At 51.4% G+C, this 19,845-nt stretch overlaps 6 protein-coding genes across 6 annotated transcripts; 2 read left to right on the top strand and 4 right to left on the bottom strand.

Annotated features, from left to right (window-relative positions):
* Positions 1–1,850: 1,850 nt before the first annotated feature.
* On the top strand, positions 1,851–2,851 carry N7532_001922 (acetate uptake transporter family protein; the record flags this gene model as incomplete). The annotated part of the gene is made up of 3 exons (XM_056614416.1): positions 1,851–2,251; positions 2,322–2,481; positions 2,534–2,851. The coding sequence occupies 3 exons, from the start codon at positions 1,851–1,853 to the stop codon at positions 2,849–2,851; spliced, it is 879 nt and encodes a 292-aa protein (XP_056479457.1).
* A 1,500-nt stretch (positions 2,852–4,351) lies between these two features.
* N7532_001921 (uncharacterized protein) lies at positions 4,352–6,377 on the bottom strand (the record flags this gene model as incomplete). The annotated part of the gene is made up of 5 exons (XM_056614415.1): positions 4,352–4,562; positions 4,630–4,934; positions 5,019–5,280; positions 5,335–6,212; positions 6,279–6,377. The coding sequence occupies 5 exons, from the start codon at positions 6,375–6,377 to the stop codon at positions 4,352–4,354; spliced, it is 1,755 nt and encodes a 584-aa protein (XP_056479456.1).
* Positions 6,378–9,058: 2,681 nt separating this feature from the next.
* On the top strand, positions 9,059–9,451 carry N7532_001920 (amino acid permease; the record flags this gene model as incomplete). The annotated part of the gene is made up of 2 exons (XM_056614414.1): positions 9,059–9,166; positions 9,242–9,451. 2 exons carry the CDS (start codon positions 9,059–9,061, stop codon positions 9,449–9,451), a joined length of 318 nt encoding a protein of 105 aa, XP_056479455.1.
* Positions 9,452–11,296: 1,845 nt separating this feature from the next.
* N7532_001919 (uncharacterized protein) lies at positions 11,297–12,700 on the bottom strand (the record flags this gene model as incomplete). The annotated part of the gene is made up of 1 exon (XM_056614413.1): positions 11,297–12,700. One exon carries the CDS (start codon positions 12,698–12,700, stop codon positions 11,297–11,299), a length of 1,404 nt encoding a protein of 467 aa, XP_056479454.1.
* Positions 12,701–13,179: 479 nt separating this feature from the next.
* Positions 13,180–15,342, bottom strand: N7532_001918 (NUDIX hydrolase; the record flags this gene model as incomplete). Its single annotated transcript, XM_056614412.1, has 6 exons — positions 13,180–13,475; positions 13,678–13,773; positions 13,829–14,299; positions 14,499–14,525; positions 14,630–14,786; positions 15,316–15,342. The coding sequence occupies 6 exons, from the start codon at positions 15,340–15,342 to the stop codon at positions 13,180–13,182; spliced, it is 1,074 nt and encodes a 357-aa protein (XP_056479453.1).
* A 766-nt stretch (positions 15,343–16,108) lies between these two features.
* Positions 16,109–18,860, bottom strand: N7532_001917 (uncharacterized protein; the record flags this gene model as incomplete). The annotated part of the gene is made up of 4 exons (XM_056614411.1): positions 16,109–18,098; positions 18,163–18,331; positions 18,390–18,692; positions 18,752–18,860. 4 exons carry the CDS (start codon positions 18,858–18,860, stop codon positions 16,109–16,111), a joined length of 2,571 nt encoding a protein of 856 aa, XP_056479452.1.
* Between the last annotated feature and the right edge of the window lie 985 nt (positions 18,861–19,845).

Raw genomic sequence — 19,845 nt, 5'->3', positions numbered from 1 at the left:
TGAAAACATCATGTTCAGCATTTCATACTATAGTGCCACCAACTCGCGAACACCTAATTGTCTTTGAGGTAGTTTGGATATCCTATTAGCGCTCTGGACTCGGTTGGAACAAATTAAATGAGCCACTCCTGGGTGTGTTTGAAGCAAATTCAGAAATGTGCTTGCTCTAACGGGCGTGTGCCGAATATTGCCAAAACCACAACTACCCAGCACTCAAAATTGATATTATGAAGTAAGAGCCAGCGTTTATGGTTGTGACATCTCTAAGAACGATTTCCAGGGATGAGATATGCTTGTACCTTTTGCATGGTCTCCGGTACCTTTTTTCCTCACGGCGCGAAGCTTATTCTTAGCGTGGTTCTAGGAGGGAGAAACTTTTATGAGATTGCTTATTTGCCCACTACTCGCCCCCTGGCGACTTCTGCCGTTGTCCCATGCCGACCTGCTTTGTTTATGGGGTGGTACGAATATGACCCCGTGTTTCCAGCTTTTGTCAAGCGATCCTTGCGTCAGTCCATATCCGCCATGAACGTGTTGGCTCTGAAAGATGACTGCTTTCGTTTGTGCAATGCCTCGGCAAGTTTGAGACTTTCCCGCGCGGTCTGACTGGTTCCGGGAAATCTTGGATCTGTGTGGTTCAGTGTTCGGAACCTCCCGACATGTTGATTTTGTCAATGCTCACTCAAAACAGAGACCGGAATGGATTTTGCTGATGAGTTATCCCGAACATCCTATATCAAAAGCGAATTTCTGAGCAGGTGTGGCCAATTTTTGCTTATGACAGCCCGGCCATCCAGCACAAACAGCCATCGCGCCAAGCTTCCCAATAGCGACTGATCGTATAGTTCCCGGAAAGCGTTGATTGGCCCGGTGTCGGGGCTACCACGGTGGGCGGTGGGGCGGGTTCCTGTTTTGCGGAAGCCGCCGCACTCCGCAGTTTCGTTGCAACATCAGTCCTCGTCCAGGTGCAGGCGCGAATGCAATGCAGTATGAGGTCAAGAGAACGGGTATATCTATTGTTCGAGATGGACTAGCAAGCGCTTTGTGATAGTCGATATCAAAGCTTGAGGGGGGGGCAAGAGCATGCGAGGTGGCCAGAGACAGTGACCACTGACGCGAAATGGGACTCGGAGAATATAGGGAAATTACGTCAAAAAACTCTCGCCAACACGATCGGCGCGTGCAGTTTGAGCGAGTCAGGCAGAAATCCCCCTTCCTCGGCGATCTGGGCAAATAGCAAGCGCCACCCCGGAAGCCCCAGGCGTCGTCCAGTCTCTCTCCGACGGTCACCGGTCAGCAATGATTCAAAGAGTGCGTTTTACACAATCGAGGATATGTGCAGATCTTGCTGTTCATGCATACTGACGACGATGCTCTAGAGTGCTCTAGACCAGCGTTCACGGTCTCCATTCGTCAATCAAGACGATATACTTTGCAGTCATCGCGGCCTTACCCGTGATCTAGCTTTCTTTGGATTGCAACCTGATCCCCGGGCCCCCGCGCACTGCAATGGCCCAGACCCTCAGTGGGGTAGCACCGGAAAATATAGTCTCCCATAGACCAAATTCGGGGTGCGCACATGACGCTACCCCGGCGCTCGCCGTCTTCCTTTCCGAATATGATGAAGCCCTTTTGTTTTGTGGCGAAACCAGGTTTTCAAACTTTGGTCCGACGATCAAGCTAGTGAAGGCTATGAATTTGGGTAGTTATTTACCAAGAATTGCCCAAGAGTGGGATATTTCCTGGCACGCTCAATATCAACCACCACTTGTTTTCCTTTCTTGTTGCTTGCATTAATCGCGTTTTAGCCCAGCGTCTACTTATTTGTCCTTTTTGCGAAACATTTATTAATGGAACAGATTATTAACGTCGCTGAGCTAAAACAGCCCCAGGCTGATGCAAAGATATGCAGCCAGACCGGTCTGGATAGCCAGAGCCAAACCCCAGCCGCCTCACAGACCGATCACGATTACACCCTGGTTTCTCCTGGAACGCCGGTGGGAAGACCAATGCCACCACCACCACCACCACCACCACCACCACCACCACCACCACAGCATCATGATCAAGGACCTTCGCCGTCAGAAGTGCGAAAATTTGCCAATCCTGCTCCCCTTGGTCTATGTGGGTTTGCACTCACTGCATTCCTATCTAACGGCATGAGTGTGTTTGCCGGGGTTTCTGTTGCTGGAGAAAATGTCTCCTCGGCCCTGGCCTACGGAGGCATCATCCAGGTGCTTGTTGGCATGTGGTATGTGGTTTGAAGTTTTCTTGCGTGTATCAAGAATCCACCTGATCCCGAATGATATTGACAATCTCAGGGAAATGGCCCTCGGAAATACGTTCGGTGCTACATCATTCTGCTCGTACGGCGCATACTGGGTATCATTTGCCCTTCTGAACTTCGACGGGACCCAGGTGACGAGCAAGGAACCGGCCGAAGCATGCCAGAGTGAGACATTGATGGGGCTATTCATGATGGTAAGAAATAAACCAGGGACTAATTAACATCTGGATACTGATGCCCTTGCAGGCATGGTTCATTTTCACCACAATTATGCTGCTGTGCACACTCAAGTCAAGTCTGGCCATGTTCCTGCTTTTCTTCTTCCTCGACATGAACTACCTCCTCCTGGGTATTGCCAACATACAATGCGGCTACCACGGCAAGATCCTGGCATCAGTGCAACAGGCTGGGGGGATTTGCGGTCTGCTAGCGGCTTTTGCTGCGTGGTACAACGCCTTTGCTGGCATTTTCGACAGAAGCAATGGTTTCTTCACAGTACCTCTTGGTCATTTCCCATGGTCTCCCGTTATCCATGCCCACCACTCCAAGTACAAGGAGGTGTGAGGGTGATCGGAAGTCCTTTTTCTTCAGCATTTCGTAAAACCCACATTCAACTTTGAGACTATTCGCAAGGCTCCGCAGCAACTTCATCTTTTCACTATCGGAACATCATTTGGATACGGTCTCTCTGACATATGAATCTTTCCATTGTCCGATCCATCAACACGCCTTGCGAAGCCTTCCTACCTTTCATATCGCCTAGAAGGTCACCCTGACTCCAGCTCCCGGTTTTATTACAAGCGCCGCTTACACCATGAGCATGAATGGCATTGGATCTGTCGGACACATCAATGAAGGGGATCCACCTGCTACCTGCTGCAAAGGGGCCAGCGCTGTCTAGTACCCACTATTTAATTCTCTGATATTCATTCTATCAAAAGCATTTACAAGCGATTTTCAGTTTCGTTATTTGAACTTTGTTCATAGCCAGAGCATCCCTGAAGATTAAGGACATCATTCAGTCCCTTGGGGCACTTGGGCACTGCAAGAAACCTATTGATTTTAAGAAACGCGTCAAATATGCCAACAGAGCATCACTCTGGTCCACATAGCTATCGAGGATCTGCCCACCGAAGTAGCGGTACAGTGGTACATCCAGAAAGGCCTCTCCGTGGCAAGAAGTCTCAAAGCCTGAGTCGAATGTTAGAGACGCATACGCAAATACTCTATCCGACTGGGAGCGCGAGGGCCTCCAAAAGGGTGTACAAAGCCTGCAAAAGTTACGCGGATCAGGCAGGGCGGGGCAGACAACAATTTACAAAAAGAGCGTTACATACTTAATCCTGAAAAGGAAATACCACAGTGTCTCTTCAGCCCGGTGTTAGGGACTGCGTGCCTAATTAGCATGTGGGTTTCTGCATTGATCGAACTACTACAAAGAATACGTCGGTATCTTCAATAGAGAAAGAAATATGACGTCTTTCGGATATCGGAACAAGAAACGGTGAGGCGGTGGACTTGTTGAACAGTTGGAATTGCTCCGGCTGCGAATTGGTAAATATTACTTCCTGAATTTTTTTGTTAACTTGATTTTTATACTTTGCTCGCCGTATTGTGTACCTTGAATTTCTGGAAGTTAAGAAGGAACTTGTCAATTATCTAGTTAGCTTTCTGTTGGTTATTGGATTTCACAAACAGTTCAAATGCCTCTCAGGTTTAGATTCGAAGGGTTAACTGTGAAAAGGCCATATCTCACATGGGTTTAGAAAAAAAGCCTTCGCAAAACTACTACAGTTTACTCCATCGGCATAGGCGCGTCACAGTTCGAAAACGGCCGTGTCTCAATTTCACGTGTACTTTATACCTTCACAAGGTACATATTCTACAGCTGATTGATGAATGTGGTTCAATGCTCAATGATTGAGGCGTTAGATTGAGAAAGCAAGAACAGCAACATGAAATAACTGTTTGCGAGGATATTTGCCATTGCTGGTCTCAGAAATTGAAAGGAAAAAGAAAAAGGAGAAATAAAGCACCAAGCCAACTCCCAGCATACTGGAGGATTCACTTGTGGGGAGGGACTCTCTTCCACTCGGCATAAATTTCCTTGCCAGTGAGCCCTGCGCCGATACGACGGGCAAATTCCGCACGGCCCGCTGGATTGTTTGGATTAAGCTTCAGCTTATATGGCCATTTGTCGATGATGGTGTTCTTGTCCTTCATCATCGCGCCGGAGCGGCGTTCTTCCCGACGGAATTCCCATTTCCGCTGGTAACTTCAAAAGATACAGGTTAGCTGCTTTGTTTACTCTAGGTATGCTAATATCTTCATCCTATTCTTACTGGTCGAAGATTTCATCGTGAGTTTCGACAAGGCCCCGAGAAAGTTCCACTTTGATGAGCGAGGGGTCATACAGGGAGGTAATCTCCCCCTCCGCAAGCGCCGGGACATACAGCTTCATCAGTTCAACTGTAGTACCAATCGGGGGCTGTGATCTCTCCTCCGCAGTCCGGGTATCGTCGACGGCCATCATAAAGAGGCCCAAGAGGGTCGCGTGGGGATTTTCGTTGGGTGTCTGCAGCAAGGGCATCATTGGCCCAAGCGTGCCACCCACCTTCACCCATTTCTCGTCCATGATGTTGGACACCTATACAATGTGAGCTAATTGTTCGAGACATCACTTCAACTACAGCCCCGCTACGAAGGCTACGATGGGCCTGTGATCTCTTACCTCGATCCGGCAGAACTTTTCACTCCCGATATACTTCGGGAGCTCGGTGACGTTGAACTGATGAACCGTAAAGGAGGCTTCTAGGCCCGAGAGTCGGCCTAGGAAGGCCTTCAGCTGACTTCGCAGGTAATAAAACAGCTTGCCGTAAATATCGGCGCTTGCGAGGCCACTGGAGGTATCCTCGACCTCCTCTGCGGGCCATCCTTGCAGCGGTTCAGCGCTGTCCTGCATTGGCCATCTATCCGCGTTCTGGAAGAACGTCCTAGATGACGTTAGCGCTTGAGCACGTTCCACTTTGCAATCTGTTTTCACTCACGGATTTGGCTTCTTGAACTCATGGCGAGGGTATCCGAATGGGACCAGCAACCCATCCTCCTGGAACTTGGCAAATGCCGCTCGTCGGAGCGGCGACAGGGCACACATGGTCCGCTCGCGATAGTCTACTCGGGACGCGGCTAGCATAGTCTTCTTGCGGATTGTGCGTGCCAGATCGACAGACACCTTGAGTGGCTTGCTCAGGAGGGATAGAAACCGATCCCAGGACGACTTCTCCATGCCGACTCGCAAGGTACCCCGGTCGAGCTTCCATGTCTTCGAGTATGCCCCAAGTCTCTTGCTCTTGATCTTCTCACACATCTCTTCAATCATGGGGCGAACGTAAGATTGGAGGATTTCAATGTCGGATTGGCGCACAAAAGTCGAGTACCAGACATGGATGATGCAGTCAATGGCCTTTTCGACTGGCTCGACCGTGAGCGCGATCATCATCATGATTGTGTTCCGGGCCGCGACGTCGAAATCCACATCATTGATGGTGATGCTCAGGGGGCGGGAATATGCCTCAGGAAGGCCGAGGACGGTCTTGATCACGTTACGGAGATCACCAGAAGCTATTGGAATTGCGATATCAGGCTTGCACAGTCTAAAGGATTTTGGGTATTTAGGATACTCACCAGCAAACAGCAAACGCAAATCACCGGAATAGTCCTTTCCTTCATTTGCTTCGAGGCGAAGGATGTCGATCGCAGGCATGTTACCCCAGAGGAACTTTTCGACGCCGAATATCTTCCCAGAAAATACAGGCTTTCGATTCTGTCGAACCCAACCGGGCTTCCACGCTTCTGAGAGCAAGGGTGAATTACAGTCTTTCTTGTGGGTAGACAAATGAGCGTTTTGGCATTTCGGACCACAGTACTACAGTTTGATTAACAGAGTTAGACGACTTGCGTTGACACAACACGCAGTGGTTGATGGACTTACAGCAACGAGACGACAGGCCGTGCAGACGCGTTTGCCCTGATTCGCACAATCAATGCTCTGAGGGCTCCAGTTGGCGCAGAAGAAGGTGGGAGAAGCCATTTTGGATGTATTTCGGTCCTTATGGATGGATAGAGGTCGATAGGTGATGGTTGCGTGACGGTATGCAGCAATTGGATGAAATGGGAACTCTACGAGGATGAAGAGGGAGGCTACCTGACTGCTTCGCAGTGAATTATTGTACCCCAAGATAGGCAACAACGGAGGCCTGTCACATGACTGAATCCAAAATGGCCTCGTTTCACTCTACGAAATACTCTACATTTCGAGACGCCATTGGAAATTGAAGGTTTGAAGTGGACAAAATGAATTTGCCTGATTCTCGAGTATTTCCCTCTCAAAGCATCAATCTTGAATCTAGAGACAAAAAACGAAGTAAAAAACATCCGGTTCCGAACGCTGGGCCTCATCGTCGTGGACTTTTGCTGTTTGGCCCTTACCGTCACATGCCTGCCGAAGAAGGAAGGCACCCGCCCTCACACCGGCACGCACTTTGCGGCCTGGCTGCTGCGGCAAGAGCGACTCTGCGTCTTAGATGCACCACTGGCTATTGGCTGAACCTTTGGAGGGCAATCTTAATCAATGAGATCTTCTGGGTGAGGATTAAAAACCTGGAAAATACAGACGAGCCTCTGAGGACTTGCCTGCTGCTACTGCCGCTTCACACAGCCCGGGGACAGTGTGCTTCCTCTTCACGATATTTTCCCATTTAAAAGCTTACTTTTACCAACTGCATGGCCCCTGACAGTGCGATGATCGAATTTGACAAGATCAAGGACGAATAGGATGGGTCACACTAGGGGGACGTGGCATAAACAGCACAGAGTGCGTGATGATATCGTACGTATCCGAAAGGCCAGGGAGATAATTGGTAGCAGTTCTCGTTGTCAATAACTTCAAGTTGGTGAACACCGAGGCAAAAATACCTCCTGCTGGGACGTATCTTACTTTTGCTATCGGCGGAGTGGTCCGGTCCGTGAAATGGGCCTCGCGATCACATTCAACGCTCGACCTCGCTGGGACTATTTAGAAGTCTCCCTCTCACTTTCATCTCATTATATTTTCCCACTACTCGCCCACACATCACCCATGCGCCTATCTCCACCCACCAATCCTCTACCTAAGGATACCCCATCTGTCTACCATTTGTTTATCTACCCAAAGTTAAGCCCTATCCATCAAAATCATCTATCCTGCCACCTAATCACCCATGAAGGCACCCATCCAACTCTCCACCCATCTGCCGCCGCCCCGTAGCTCCAAAGGACAATGCCCTAGAAGATAGTTTGGATTGACTATAGAGAACGCGCATCCAGCATTTCGCCCACGACACACCACCACCCCAATCTCATCCTTATACAGCCATCGATGATCTGCCCGCCGAACTTATTCCCAGTGACTGTTCGACTTTTAGCAGGCGATTTGAATTGCTGCTTTATCGCACTTATCCTCCCACACCTCTCTCAGATCCATCACCCATGTCTCTCTCTCCATCACTCATCGCTCCTCTCTCTGCTACGATCCCTTTATCTACCCTGAGGTATCTAGTATTCATGAGATCACTTATTCACTATTTGGCTATCTAGTCCAGCCGTCGACCCATCGACCCATACCGCCAACCATCAGCTCCTCGACCCACCGGATGATTCACCTCCCACGTCCACGAACTGAAGACAAATAATGCGTTGGGAAAATCTTCAGATTTGATTGGAAAACTCACTTTGACCATGCCGACGAGCCCGCATCCCCGTCCTTGATAACCATCAAGGGTCTGCCCACGAGGGCAGCGGAGATCCAGACAGAAATCAGACAAGGGCTCGCCGAGACGAGAAACTTGAACGTGGCTTGATTATCTGGGGGGCCACTACACGAACACACCCTTTGACTGGAAAGATAAGGGCCTTCAAGAGGCTTACAGCACCTATGATAGGTACGCAGAATATCACGGGAATGTCCATAAGAAGTTCATAACTCTAGAAGGCTTTCAGGTACCAGAATTCGAGTCGCGGTGATCGTCTGCGAGCTCTAAGGTCTCTTGAATGGACTGAGAAGGCCCTCAAAAAGGTCCAGGGATGACTTAACGTCATGGCAAACTGGCGAACAGTTTTCCAGAATGCATAGAGAATCAGTAATCATCTTAAAGGTATGGATGAGGACTTTAATGAGCACAAGCAATGCGTGCGCGACAGCTTTAGAGCATCGTGAAAAGATGCTGGGTTTCCGAGAAAGTGGAACGGACATCAAGGACAGCGAAGCCAGAATTCGATCAGCAAAGCACGGAATTGCTATTGGGTCTGAGTGAGGACTATTAGCCTCATCACTATTTTACTATCTCTATTGTCTACAACGAAATGAATGTTGTTTTTCGGTGATTTCAAATTCTGCCAGCGATATTGACTCCGTCTGCCAACAGCAACAGACCTAGGAAATAAATACCCACATCGAACTGTCTGCCTTCTTTGAGCGGAAGACCACAAATTGAAAGATTCAAACTCTTATTGACCTAGTCTTCAAAGTCGAAGCCAGGTTTCCTCATGGACTGCGATTCTTGCTCTGCCTATGCCGATCAAAGGTGCAAACCGAAGAAGGTTGCAGTCGCTCTCACAAACCGATGTGGTATTCGTTTCCCAGGGCTGCTGTTATCCTCTCATCCAAAATTTTGGGAATGAACCAGATTTTGTTGCCTGACACGGGTCTTCGGATCCCTGAGAGCCGCCACCGCCATGGTGTGCGGCTTGCTCGTGATTTCTCTGTCGGTTACACTGTTTAGCATTGCGTCCGCCTCTCGGCTAACATGGGCCTTGGAACGGGATGGGGCGTTTGCCAAGGTGGTTCGCGAAGGTAGTTCAGCTAGTCACTCCACTTGACTTCAGGTATACAGGCTGATCTATTGTTAATTTTTCTAGATTGATCGAAGACATAATGTCTTCGTCCGCGTGGTCTGGCTCCCTGTTTTCATCGTGATGTGTCTCGCCTGTCTGAATATCGCTGATACAGCCGCGTTCCAAGCCTTTGTCGCACTGGGCTCGATCGGGTTGTTTGTGTCATATTTTATTGCTATCGCACGCATGATCCACAATCGATTCCAGGCGACGCCGGCGCCTCTGGTTGACTGAAATAGCATTTAATGTCTTTGCGTCGATCTATACGACCTGGGTGACGGTCTGGCTCGCGTTTCCCACATACCTGCCTATTACGGGCGAGAATATGAACTATGCGTGCCAATATTTGCAGCGTCGACGTTATTTGCGGTTGAGTATCAGCTTTTGAAGGGGAAGGAGGAACTGGGATGGGCTTAGTAAGGAGGTTGTGAGGGTGGTTGTTGAGAAGGGGGAGCTTCAGTTGGAGTGAGCCTGTTTACATGTCTTTTGGAGGTATCAAATGTATAGACGATACAATGATTGTGATTATATAGAGCGGGGAATGCGCCACGCTTTCAATAGAGTCTTTTATTGGTATTAGGGTAATGTTTCAGCATCGGATCTGTATCGATTATTTTCTGGTAATCGCAATATTCTCTTTTCTAATCGTATATGTTTTTCTCTTTGTTTCGACAATTCCTTCCATTTGCCTGCAGGGAAACAACAAACCTATTGTTTTCCGACTCATCTTGTCTCCCACCCGGAAACCGGCGAAAATCTTCGTCACATACTTCGGCTAAGCTGATGCCTAACCGGCTGAGCGGGGACATGGCGTTTACACCTGATAATTCCACCAAGCAAAAGAAAACATCATCCCCGTCCACCCAAAACACCCTGACTCAACGGTAGGGCCGAAACACGATACTCCCAAGCACTACAAGGTACATTCCACGCCCTCCCCACCTGCCCTTGATCATACTCCTAACCCACCCACTCGGGACACCCTGATCTGTGGCCGAACAAAAATCCTACAAATACACATTCCCCTCCAAGAGGACACCAGGGTTTAAGGTGAGGACAGCCCAAATCAATATTCTGCAAGATAAAGTCTAGTCCAGATTGAGCTGCGGGAAGCGGGGGGATGATGCGAGGGGTTGATCGGGCGTAAAGTCGGTGACAGCTGGCGTGTCCTCCAGTAAAGTAGAAGAATAGATTTGATAGGGTGGGAGGTCAGACACTACTTGCCAGATTTCGGAGCCGAGAACCGAATGCATACTGAGCCCTAGTGTGGAGGATAGCAGGGCAGGGCGAGGCTGTACCTGTACATCCATTGATGTATCGCCTGTAACTGTGTGTAACCTACCCTACGGTAGGCACGTACAGAATACATGCATGCGAGGCTCGGGCGACCCTACATACTTGTAGCTGCGCGGATCTGCGATCGACACCGCTCTTTCAGAAATTAGGTTCACACCGCAACAATACAACTAGTAGTTAACTAAGTTCACTTCAGTACATAGAAGGTGAGTAGGGGTTGACATTGCCTCTGCTGACACTGTCGATTTAACGGTGTCAAGTGCCGGTGGCGATGGCTTGCGCTGTGTTCTCAGTGCGATTGGCGCGGAGGTTCGGTGCTGCGGTGCGTATGTGGGTGAGATGGAAATGGAGCTGGATGGAGATTCAAGCATGTCATTGCCAGTGCTGCAGATGCATGTTGGGCATGACATGATTGAGTGCAGTACTTGTAGCGTATAGTTAATTACTCGATGAGTGTTTACACTGTATGGAAGAATGGTAAAGTGTATATAAACCCACAGGGAGTATACTGTAAAAGATTGATTCAACCAGCCCTCCATGTCCTCCTGTGGACCAACGCCAGTCTATGCTAATACCCAGAAAGTCCAACGCAAAGAGATGAGATGCTAATGTGGGAATATGAGAAGGAGTGTTTAAGCTCCAATGATGTGTCGTAAATCGTATAAGGCCAACAAATCAAACACCGATTAAAGATGTAAAACTTGAAACGTCAAAGGGAAAAAAGAAAAAAGAAAAAAGAAAAAAGGACAAAAGGAAAAAAAGTGAAAGAACTGCAACGTATAGCTAAACCCATGGGTCGAGCTGGCCACACGTGTGCGGATTGACCGGCCCAACCAATTTGATCTGGGCCTTGAGCTGTTCGCGCCGACGCTCGTCCTTGGACTCGGATATTTTCTTCTTGGCGCCGTCCAGCGCAACGAGCATGTGGCTTGTCCCACCCTGCAAGACCCGGACTGCATCCCGGGTATTCTGCTGCAGTTGCGTTTTCAGCGGCGGGGAGAGGGGTGATGTCGGGTTGATGGAGGCGAGCTGCGACGAAGACCGCGAGGCGCCGGGCTGCTGGCGCGGGCGCAGAGTGCGCTTCTTGAACTTGGGCGCATCCCAGATCGAGGCGCCGTACTTCTGGTAAGCCGTCATGGGCACGGCGAAGCGGGCCGACCGGGGGCTGTCGGGCATATCGCTGGTCGTGCTGGCAGTAGTGCTGGACATGGTGTGTAATGACAGCGCCCGCATTTGCAGATTCACATCGGCGCCGAGCGAGGAATGCTGCAGGGGCTGACCGGCGAGCCCACGCCATTGCTGCAGGGTGCTTTTGGGTGTTCCATCGACCTCATTCGCCGGGGCCGTGGCCGGTCGTGCTCGTTGGGCGTCTTTGTCTTTGGCCTTAGTCCTGGACTCGGGCGAATCTCGGGATAGTGTTCGGTGGACGTAGGTCTTGATGGAGTCGCGGGCCTGCGCCAAACCCATGCCCATTCCCGGGCGATCCAGCGAATGCCATCGTCGGCGTTTGGAGAGGTTCAGACGGCCAGGCTTCTGCTTCTTGCGGGTCTTTCCATTGCGGATTTCCGGGCTGGCTCGGCCCACGGCAGACACTGCCCCCGGCGTTGCGAGCTCTGGGAAAAAATCCCACTTCTTTTCGCGGAAGTAGTGATTCGTCCCAGCTCGCGTCTGGGACTGATACTGGGACTGTGGCTGCGACCACAAGGCGGGGCGGCCATACTGAGCGTCGGACTTGGTCGACGTGTCCGACACGAACGAGTCCGTGCGAGACAGGAGACGTTGTGGAGCGACGATCGGCTTGACAGAGCGATCGGCGGGGGCCGGGGGATCGCCCAGAATGTCGTCGGCACCAGACACAAAGATGGGGTAGCTCTCGGTGGAGGCTCGCGGCTCGGGGCTGGCGATGCTGTCGAGGGTGCTGTCGTCGCTTTCGTCGTCACTCGAGTCGCTCCACATGCCGGAATACTCGGGCTCCAGGTCGTCGGAGGGGGTGGAGGGCAGTGGTTTGGCGGGGAGTGGTTTGTTGAGGAAGAGTTCGGAGCGGGTGGGCGAGTAAACGTCGATGGATTTGGGGCTGGTTGGCGGAATCACTCGCTCCAGGCCTTCGAGGGACCGTGAGGGCCGCACCGGGGGCGCCACGCGGTAGTTGTAGGCGTAGGGGTGGGTGTAGTAGTTGGGGGCGAGCATGGTGAAGACCGATCGAGTCGATTCTTCAGCAGACAAAGACTCGACAATCACAGAGAGGGCGCCACCGAGCTGGGGGGAGGGTTGTGGTATTATATGAGCTGGGCATTCACCCAGCATCCCAGGCATGTCAGGGTGATCTCCAGAAGCAGAAGGGAACTAGGCCTGCAGCCAAGGCGATGCACGGACAACGCGAGGGGCTGCAAGGAGGCCGACACATCGAGGCGATCAGGCACACGACAAGTATTCAGGTAGGAGTATTGTATACCTGCTGAAGAGTACCTAGGTAATACCTAATAGTACTAACTAACTAGTTAACTAGCAGAGTGTATAGTGTAAGATACAATACATCGCCAACTGGCCCGATGACGCCAGGCTGCAGCACGGATCGGAGGCTAGACTGCCCTAGTCCGTACTTGACTAGTCCATACCTGCCCCGGTCAACCAGCTGTTCTAATTGCCTAACTACTCCCGGCTAGTCCTCAACTGAGTTTCGCTGCCTTCTCCATCGTCTCGAGCGTGAGTTCGTCCGACGGGCTGCGGCGCCCACGCAACCGGCCCAGCCGGCGCAACTTGGCAATCATCTCCTCGTCGCCAAAGTGGCTGTTGTGCTCGAACTCGGGTTCGCGCGCGTATGCCACTCGCGCGGCGTCCACGATGATTCTTGCGGTCATCCCGAACACGCGATATCGCTCCTTCTGTCCATCAGCCGGGACTCGCGGCGCCCCACGTCGGGGCCTGACCACCTGGTCGTTCGCCTGGACAAAGAACTGGTGCACTAATGCAGGTCAATCAGCGGGGGTTCCTGAATCTTTCAGTCGGACTTAGCGAGTAGTGAGGGTCGGTGCAAAATCAAAGCAACTCGGCATGGCGCTCCCGGATCCACTCCAGCATGGATTGACCACCTTGGTAAAGAAGGTACCCTACCAGGGTAAGGTAAGGTCTATTCCTGGCTATCGCGAACCAGGGCAAACGCCAACGCCAAAACCAGGTGGAGTCTGACAGCCGTCCCGGTCCCACCCCTTCCATGCCTTCGCCCATGTGTCGTTCGTCAAAGGGGGGCACAAGACCGTTGCCTGCAGGACAATCAAAGACGGCAGCAGGCTTAAGACAGGGGGAGAGCCTCAGGACCTCCCTGGCAGGGATCATAGCCCCCTCGGGTCGCCTCATCTTTGGGGACAATCAACAGGGAAAGAAAGGGGAAAACGAAATTGGAAACCATACTGCGCCAGTTGGAATTGTGCCACACATTCCACGACCCACGATACCACTCCCCCGGGTCCTCGCCAGGAGTTTGCGACAACCGCAAAAAGCTCTGGAAGGGCGCCGTAAACACGACCGCCACCTCGCGCGCATCCAGCTTGGGGATCAACGAGATCTCCGGGTCGGCCTGCGCGCCCGTCGCTTCATCAAACGAGTGCAGCAGCGCGACGCAGGGCCGTACCACCAGCTCTGTTTTGGCAAGATTTGCCGGCAACTCGCAGAGATGCTCCACGCGGAAAGGTTGCGGGAGCGGCTGTTCGATATCGGGCAACCCGATCTCCTCCCAGGCCTCGCGCCGCGCCGTCTGGAAGGGCGTCTCGGCCAGACTGTCTGCGCGTCCTACAAGAGAACCGTTAATTTACGCCGATACGAACGAACCGCAGGCATGCAGGTTTTTTTTCTTTTTTTTCCTTTTCCCCAGGAAATCCAACACGAACTCTTTCGCAATTAGGAATGTCGCCCTGCTGATCAGGCGGCAGCTCCCTTTTGCTTTTTTTTTTCCCTTTTTTTTGCTTGGTATGGGTCGGTCCACACGTACCTCCCGGTAAAGCAGCTTCGCCTGCATCTGGAGTGCAGGAAATGAGGTTAGCGCCAGTCCGCCATGTCGTGCAGCATCGGCCGTGGACGTCAGGGTCGCCGTAGCCTAGGGGGAGAAGGGAGCACGCGTACACGAACTCAGTGTCTTGGCCCGGATCGTAATCACAACTCGCAGCTCTCCATGAGGATCGGCATACAGCAGTATCAGCACAGCCGCCCGTCTGCTGAGCGGGACATCGCCATATGCCGTTGGCGGAGGAACGTATGTTCGGAGTCGGTGGATGGCTTCCTGGCGCAGCGTCAGCAGACCATTCCATCACAGAAACATAAACGTCGCCTTAGTCAGATTGTCTCCATTTCAACCCCGTAAGGTTTTTCTTCGTCCTTCCTTTTTCATTCCTGCCACGCGACCCGGGAGGGTTTCAGCGCCATCGGCGTTCGCAAGGGATGTCCATCCACGGGGCTATTGCCATGACGTGTAGGCAAGACATGTCTCCCACCGCTTGCTAGCAGGGCGATAGAACATCTCACATTGCCCATCACCCGCTTGGGTCACGCCAGCACCAGTCGGGAGCAAATGTGATGCTCCACATGCACGGCTTAAGGCACGATCCCCGGAGGATATTCGCCCGAACAGAAAACGGCCAGGAAATGAGAAACAAGGCCCACGAAGAAGCAAGTATAAGACACTCGACTGCAGCCGGGTGAAGACCGAATAATTACCCAAATGAACCGCCCACGGCGTGGGAAGAGGCCGTCTTGGATCCAATCCCGCACACGCGGGCTTCGGGTAGGCACAGAAGGGAATGAAGACGTACCAAAGAAGCCGGATTAAGCGGCGGCATCGGGGGCTGAGTGAGTGTGGAGAGATAGGAGAGACGGGGTCGAAATGTGCAAGTCAAACTGCGACGACGGATAGCTTGGAGGAGCTGGAGTTGGCGTCTCCGCATTGTTGTGTTATCAAACCCCAAGCGGTGCTGGCGGGGAAAGAGGCGACGGCTGGCGGTTGCCGAGGTCGCCCCCGGGCGTGACTAATGGGCCGAGAGCCGGGGTATACTTCAACTACGCCCAGCAGTACAGTAGGTTATTTTGATCTGCGAGGACCCAGTCGAGTTGGAAATTCGCGGTAATTGCCTTAGTTTGGCGTGTTAAGGGGCGGTTCGCGAATACCTTAGTCCCAACTTACATCCTAGGAGCGAGGTCGCCCCACGAGACCTACTCTCCTCAAACCGAGTGTTGAAGACTATACAGGGTTGCAGAATATTCCCATGGAAATTCATGAATTGATTCAACTACTTAGACATATGCTTGAAATTGCTCTAGCCTCGCCGCTCAGTACACAACATGATGCATCATTCTGACTGATGTTCATCATGAACGAGATCCCCGGAAAATACCATCAATCCACATTTCGACTTCACATTTCCACACAAACAAAGATGCTCCTGGGCAGCACCATAATCTTGCGGCTCAAGGTAATCTCAAGGTAACCACCATAAATCTCATTAGACATTAGACCCAAGATGCCCATGAAACCCAGGAAAAGCATCAAACAAAAGAACTAATCACAAAAGCCATCACTCCCCAGAAGCCAGCAGGAACGGGTCCTGACTAATGGTCTGTCTCGGAGGCCCTCAAATTTGGCTGCTTCTCACTGGCACTTACCGCGGGATCAAAACGATTGAAAAGGCCGTCATGCTCAAAATTATCCTCCTCAGTGGTATCCCCATAATGCAACATCTCATTCCCCTCCAAGGGATCCGTGAATAAGAGTGCCTCAATCTCGGAATCAAAGTCGGGCCCACCAGCGTCGGGGCTGTGTGGTGCGATGTTTCTTGTACTTGTAGGGATTCCATCCGAGGAAGTATATGTATGGGTCTTGCCGCAAGGTCCAGTAGGGCCAAGTTTGTTCTGGTTTGGTTCAAGTACATCAAATTGACTGTCAGGGGCATTTTCGAGGACAGAAGCGGCGATAAGCTGGCTGTCAGACTTACCGGCTCTATGATCCAGCGACGGCTCAGGAAAATTGGAGTGAGTAGACAGGGGCGGCCAGTGACCGGGAAGAGGGATTTCATGATGACTGACAGACTGGCCAGACTGGGTACTGCTGCGTACGATCCTGGATGGATCACCCGAACCGATCACTACTGAATGGTTTCCTTGGATTACAGCAGCAGGATTGAGCAGATTGTCTGACTGATCAGCTCTCTTGTTCGATGTTTTCTTCTGCTGTGTATCGTGCCAGTTCATCGGAGGTATCGATACATTGCAGTCAACGGTAGGAGGAATAGGCAGGCAATCAGCCTCCTTGGGAGTATTCATGAATATATTCTGACCAACGGGAGCAGGCAAGGGCCGGTCGTTGATTTCCTTCGATGTGTTCAGGGAGAGATCGTCGTCAATGTTAGAAGGCACAGGAAGGCTGCCAGTCTCATTGGGAGTATTCATGAGCACATAATGGCCAGCTGGAACAGGCAGGTTATCAGTCTCCATCAAAGTCTTCCAGAAGGCATCGTCTTTCATGCGAGCTGACATGGGCTGGTCGGTACCCTCGTTCGAAGTATCCGTGAAGACATCGTTGCCTGCGGTAGCAGTCACAGGCTGAATGCCTGTCTCCATCAAAGACTTCATGAAGGCATCTTCATCATCTAGAGCCGATACGACATAATTGCCAGCAGGAGCAGGAACGGTCTGGTCGCCGGGACCCTTCAAAACTTCCATGAAGACATCGTCGCCACCAAAAGAATGACTAAACGGATCAGGCATGGCCTGATCAGCTGCCCCCTGTGGACTCTCCACAGAGGGATGCTCAGGCACAGCGCTAAGATTCGTTCCAAGTGCAATCATATCGGTGTAGTGACTTGGAGTTTTACCAGCCATCAGAGAAGTAATGTACTCACCTGCCTTTGATAACACGGGTCCCTGGGCGCGTGTGCGTGCGATACGAGGCGAGGCTCTGTAAGGAGGCGTAGTCAGAGATTGGGCGCGAGAACGTGCCTTTCGGGGGGTCACCGGAGCCGAGGCAGGCAAAGGACGAGTAGCTCGAGCCACATTGGGAGCAGACGCAGATCGGGGCATTCGACACATTCCCGGTCCAAGGGCCATTGGCACAACCGGAGGGATTGGAGATACTTCAGCCGGAACTGGCATAAAGGGAGGCTTGGTCGGATAGGACACAGATCGAGAATGGCGAGCTCCAGGGACAGAGAAGGGCAACGGCGGGGCGGCCATCGTCATGGGGGCGGCCACGGACGGACAAGAAATAGTTCGAGGCATTGCGCGAGGGACAGTCACCGGAGGAACAAGCGAGTCCATGGGAGGAATCATCGACGTATGAACCACGGACGGAGACGAAATAGATCGAGGAATCCCAGTTCGGGATGTGACCAAAGCTTCAGAGGAAGAAGACCATATTTCAGGATTCTCCATGGTCTTGCCAGAAGTTTCCTTGACGAGCACAAGCCCGCCAGACTCCTTTTGGTCACCTTGGTATCGAGACCAGGGTCCATGCTTCAGAGACTTCTTGCCAGCCTCGATTTGGCGAACAATGTCTCGATGGAAGGATCGTCCATACTTGCTGGCAAAGTCCTGGTCGTCGGCACTATAAAACTGTCAGTGGGTCTGCACACCATGAGAGAAACGATAAAATAGAAAAGAATACTCACGCAATCTTTTCAAGAGCATCGCAGTATTCCCTGATCTTGCCCTCACCGTAGTTCGGCTCATACATGAACCTCGCCTGGCGCCAGCCACCCGTCAAAACTAGTTTTTTGAGTGCGTTCTCGCCTGCCTGGAACTCGCCTTCGACCTGCTTACGTGAGAAGGACGTGATAACTATTCACATTTATAGTTAGTGTAAATCTTGATGTCAACAAGGAAAGGGGAAACGGACTAGCCCCGGTATGTATATTGCGAATATGCTTGCGCAAGCTTTCGAGGGTTTTGCAAGTAGTGCCGCACATAATATTGAGTCCACTGATGTCTTGACCTTTGAGCAGTGGAATTTCTGTCGCGAGAACACTACAGGTGAGACTATGCGCGCGGCTGAGGAGAGCCATCTCGTTGGCAGGGCCCGTCGGCGTGTGGTACTCCTTGTCGACATCCCGGCAGGAAACGGGTTTCCACTGTCCTGGGCCGCCGTTGCGGTCAATCCAAGCCTTTGGCTTCCAGCCAGGATTTACGTCGTGAATGGGACCTGTTATGATTGTCAGATAATGAGATGGATGCGGGGGCTTAGGTTGAAGCTGGCATTACCATGGAAGTATCCATATCTTGGGTGCGGGTTAACGGCATTGAGAACATCAGGGTTGTCAAAGTCGGCTCGCGTCAGAGACTTCGGCTCTTTGCTGCCCCCAGGAGGCATTTCGAACAAGTATCAGGTGGTAGAAATAGATAACAGACGGTTGCGATCGGTGGTGGAAGGTTGTGGTGGTGAGGAAAGAGGATGGTGGTGGAGCGGAGCGTGTTGTTGACGTGGAAGTACGACAAGGTAGGCAGCAACAGCATAAGGAATACCAACTCAGCCTTGGACCTGGCTGGATACATCGCGTCCCACTGCTGGGTCCTCTCTGATGGCAGGCGCGTCCGTGGGTCTCATTTTAGTCAGGGTGAGTTCTTTCCCTAACTCCCCATGTACGCAAGAGACCACGACCTTTCCTTCGTTTACTGCTCCGCTGTAAACCGCTTTAAATAGTGAAACGCCTTGTAATTCTATATCCAGAAGCAGTCTTCTCTTCCTGCTAGTGTAGCCTCGGATTGTTTACTTTAAGCCGGTTTGGAGTATACTGTTTGCACGTGCCCACTCTTGCCTCTAATCTCTTCATGCGATTTATCTCAATCGTGTCACTTGTGTATACTCTCAGTCTTAAATGACCATGCAACTTTCTGGAATCTTGCTATTAATCTAGATTTGGTTAACTTATTTAACGTGATGTTAAGGTCTCATAACATATCGCGGCCTAGGGTACGATGTGATGAACTGTGAAACACTATTAGGACTGACGGACTAATGTAAACAAGACTGGTGCATCACGCCTGCTGTCTCTTACCACATCACAACTCGTTGCCTCCGTCGCTTTTTAGAAACCCTGGCAGAGGTATGAACGATCGGAACTGCACACTAGCGTGGTTTCCTGCGGTATTTGACTGTCTCTCATCAAATACATTGTACTCGTATACTAATCGCCTAATGGCAGGGGTAAAAATAGACAAATTTCTGCGTAGTCTGCATATGGCTAGCTGGACATGCCTGAGGGACGGGCCAACAATCAGTCAGACGACACGACTGCAGGATAGCCACTGCCCGAATATAAACAGGAGAGATGTGGATTTAGGGTAGTCTATCAACA

Source organism: Penicillium argentinense, assembly GCF_028826775.1.
Source record: "Penicillium argentinense strain IBT 30761 chromosome Unknown utg000002l_segment0_segment0, whole genome shotgun sequence".
Taxonomy (NCBI): Eukaryota; Fungi; Ascomycota; class Eurotiomycetes; order Eurotiales; family Aspergillaceae; genus Penicillium; species Penicillium argentinense.
This window is presented reverse-complemented; position numbering and strand designations above follow the sequence as displayed.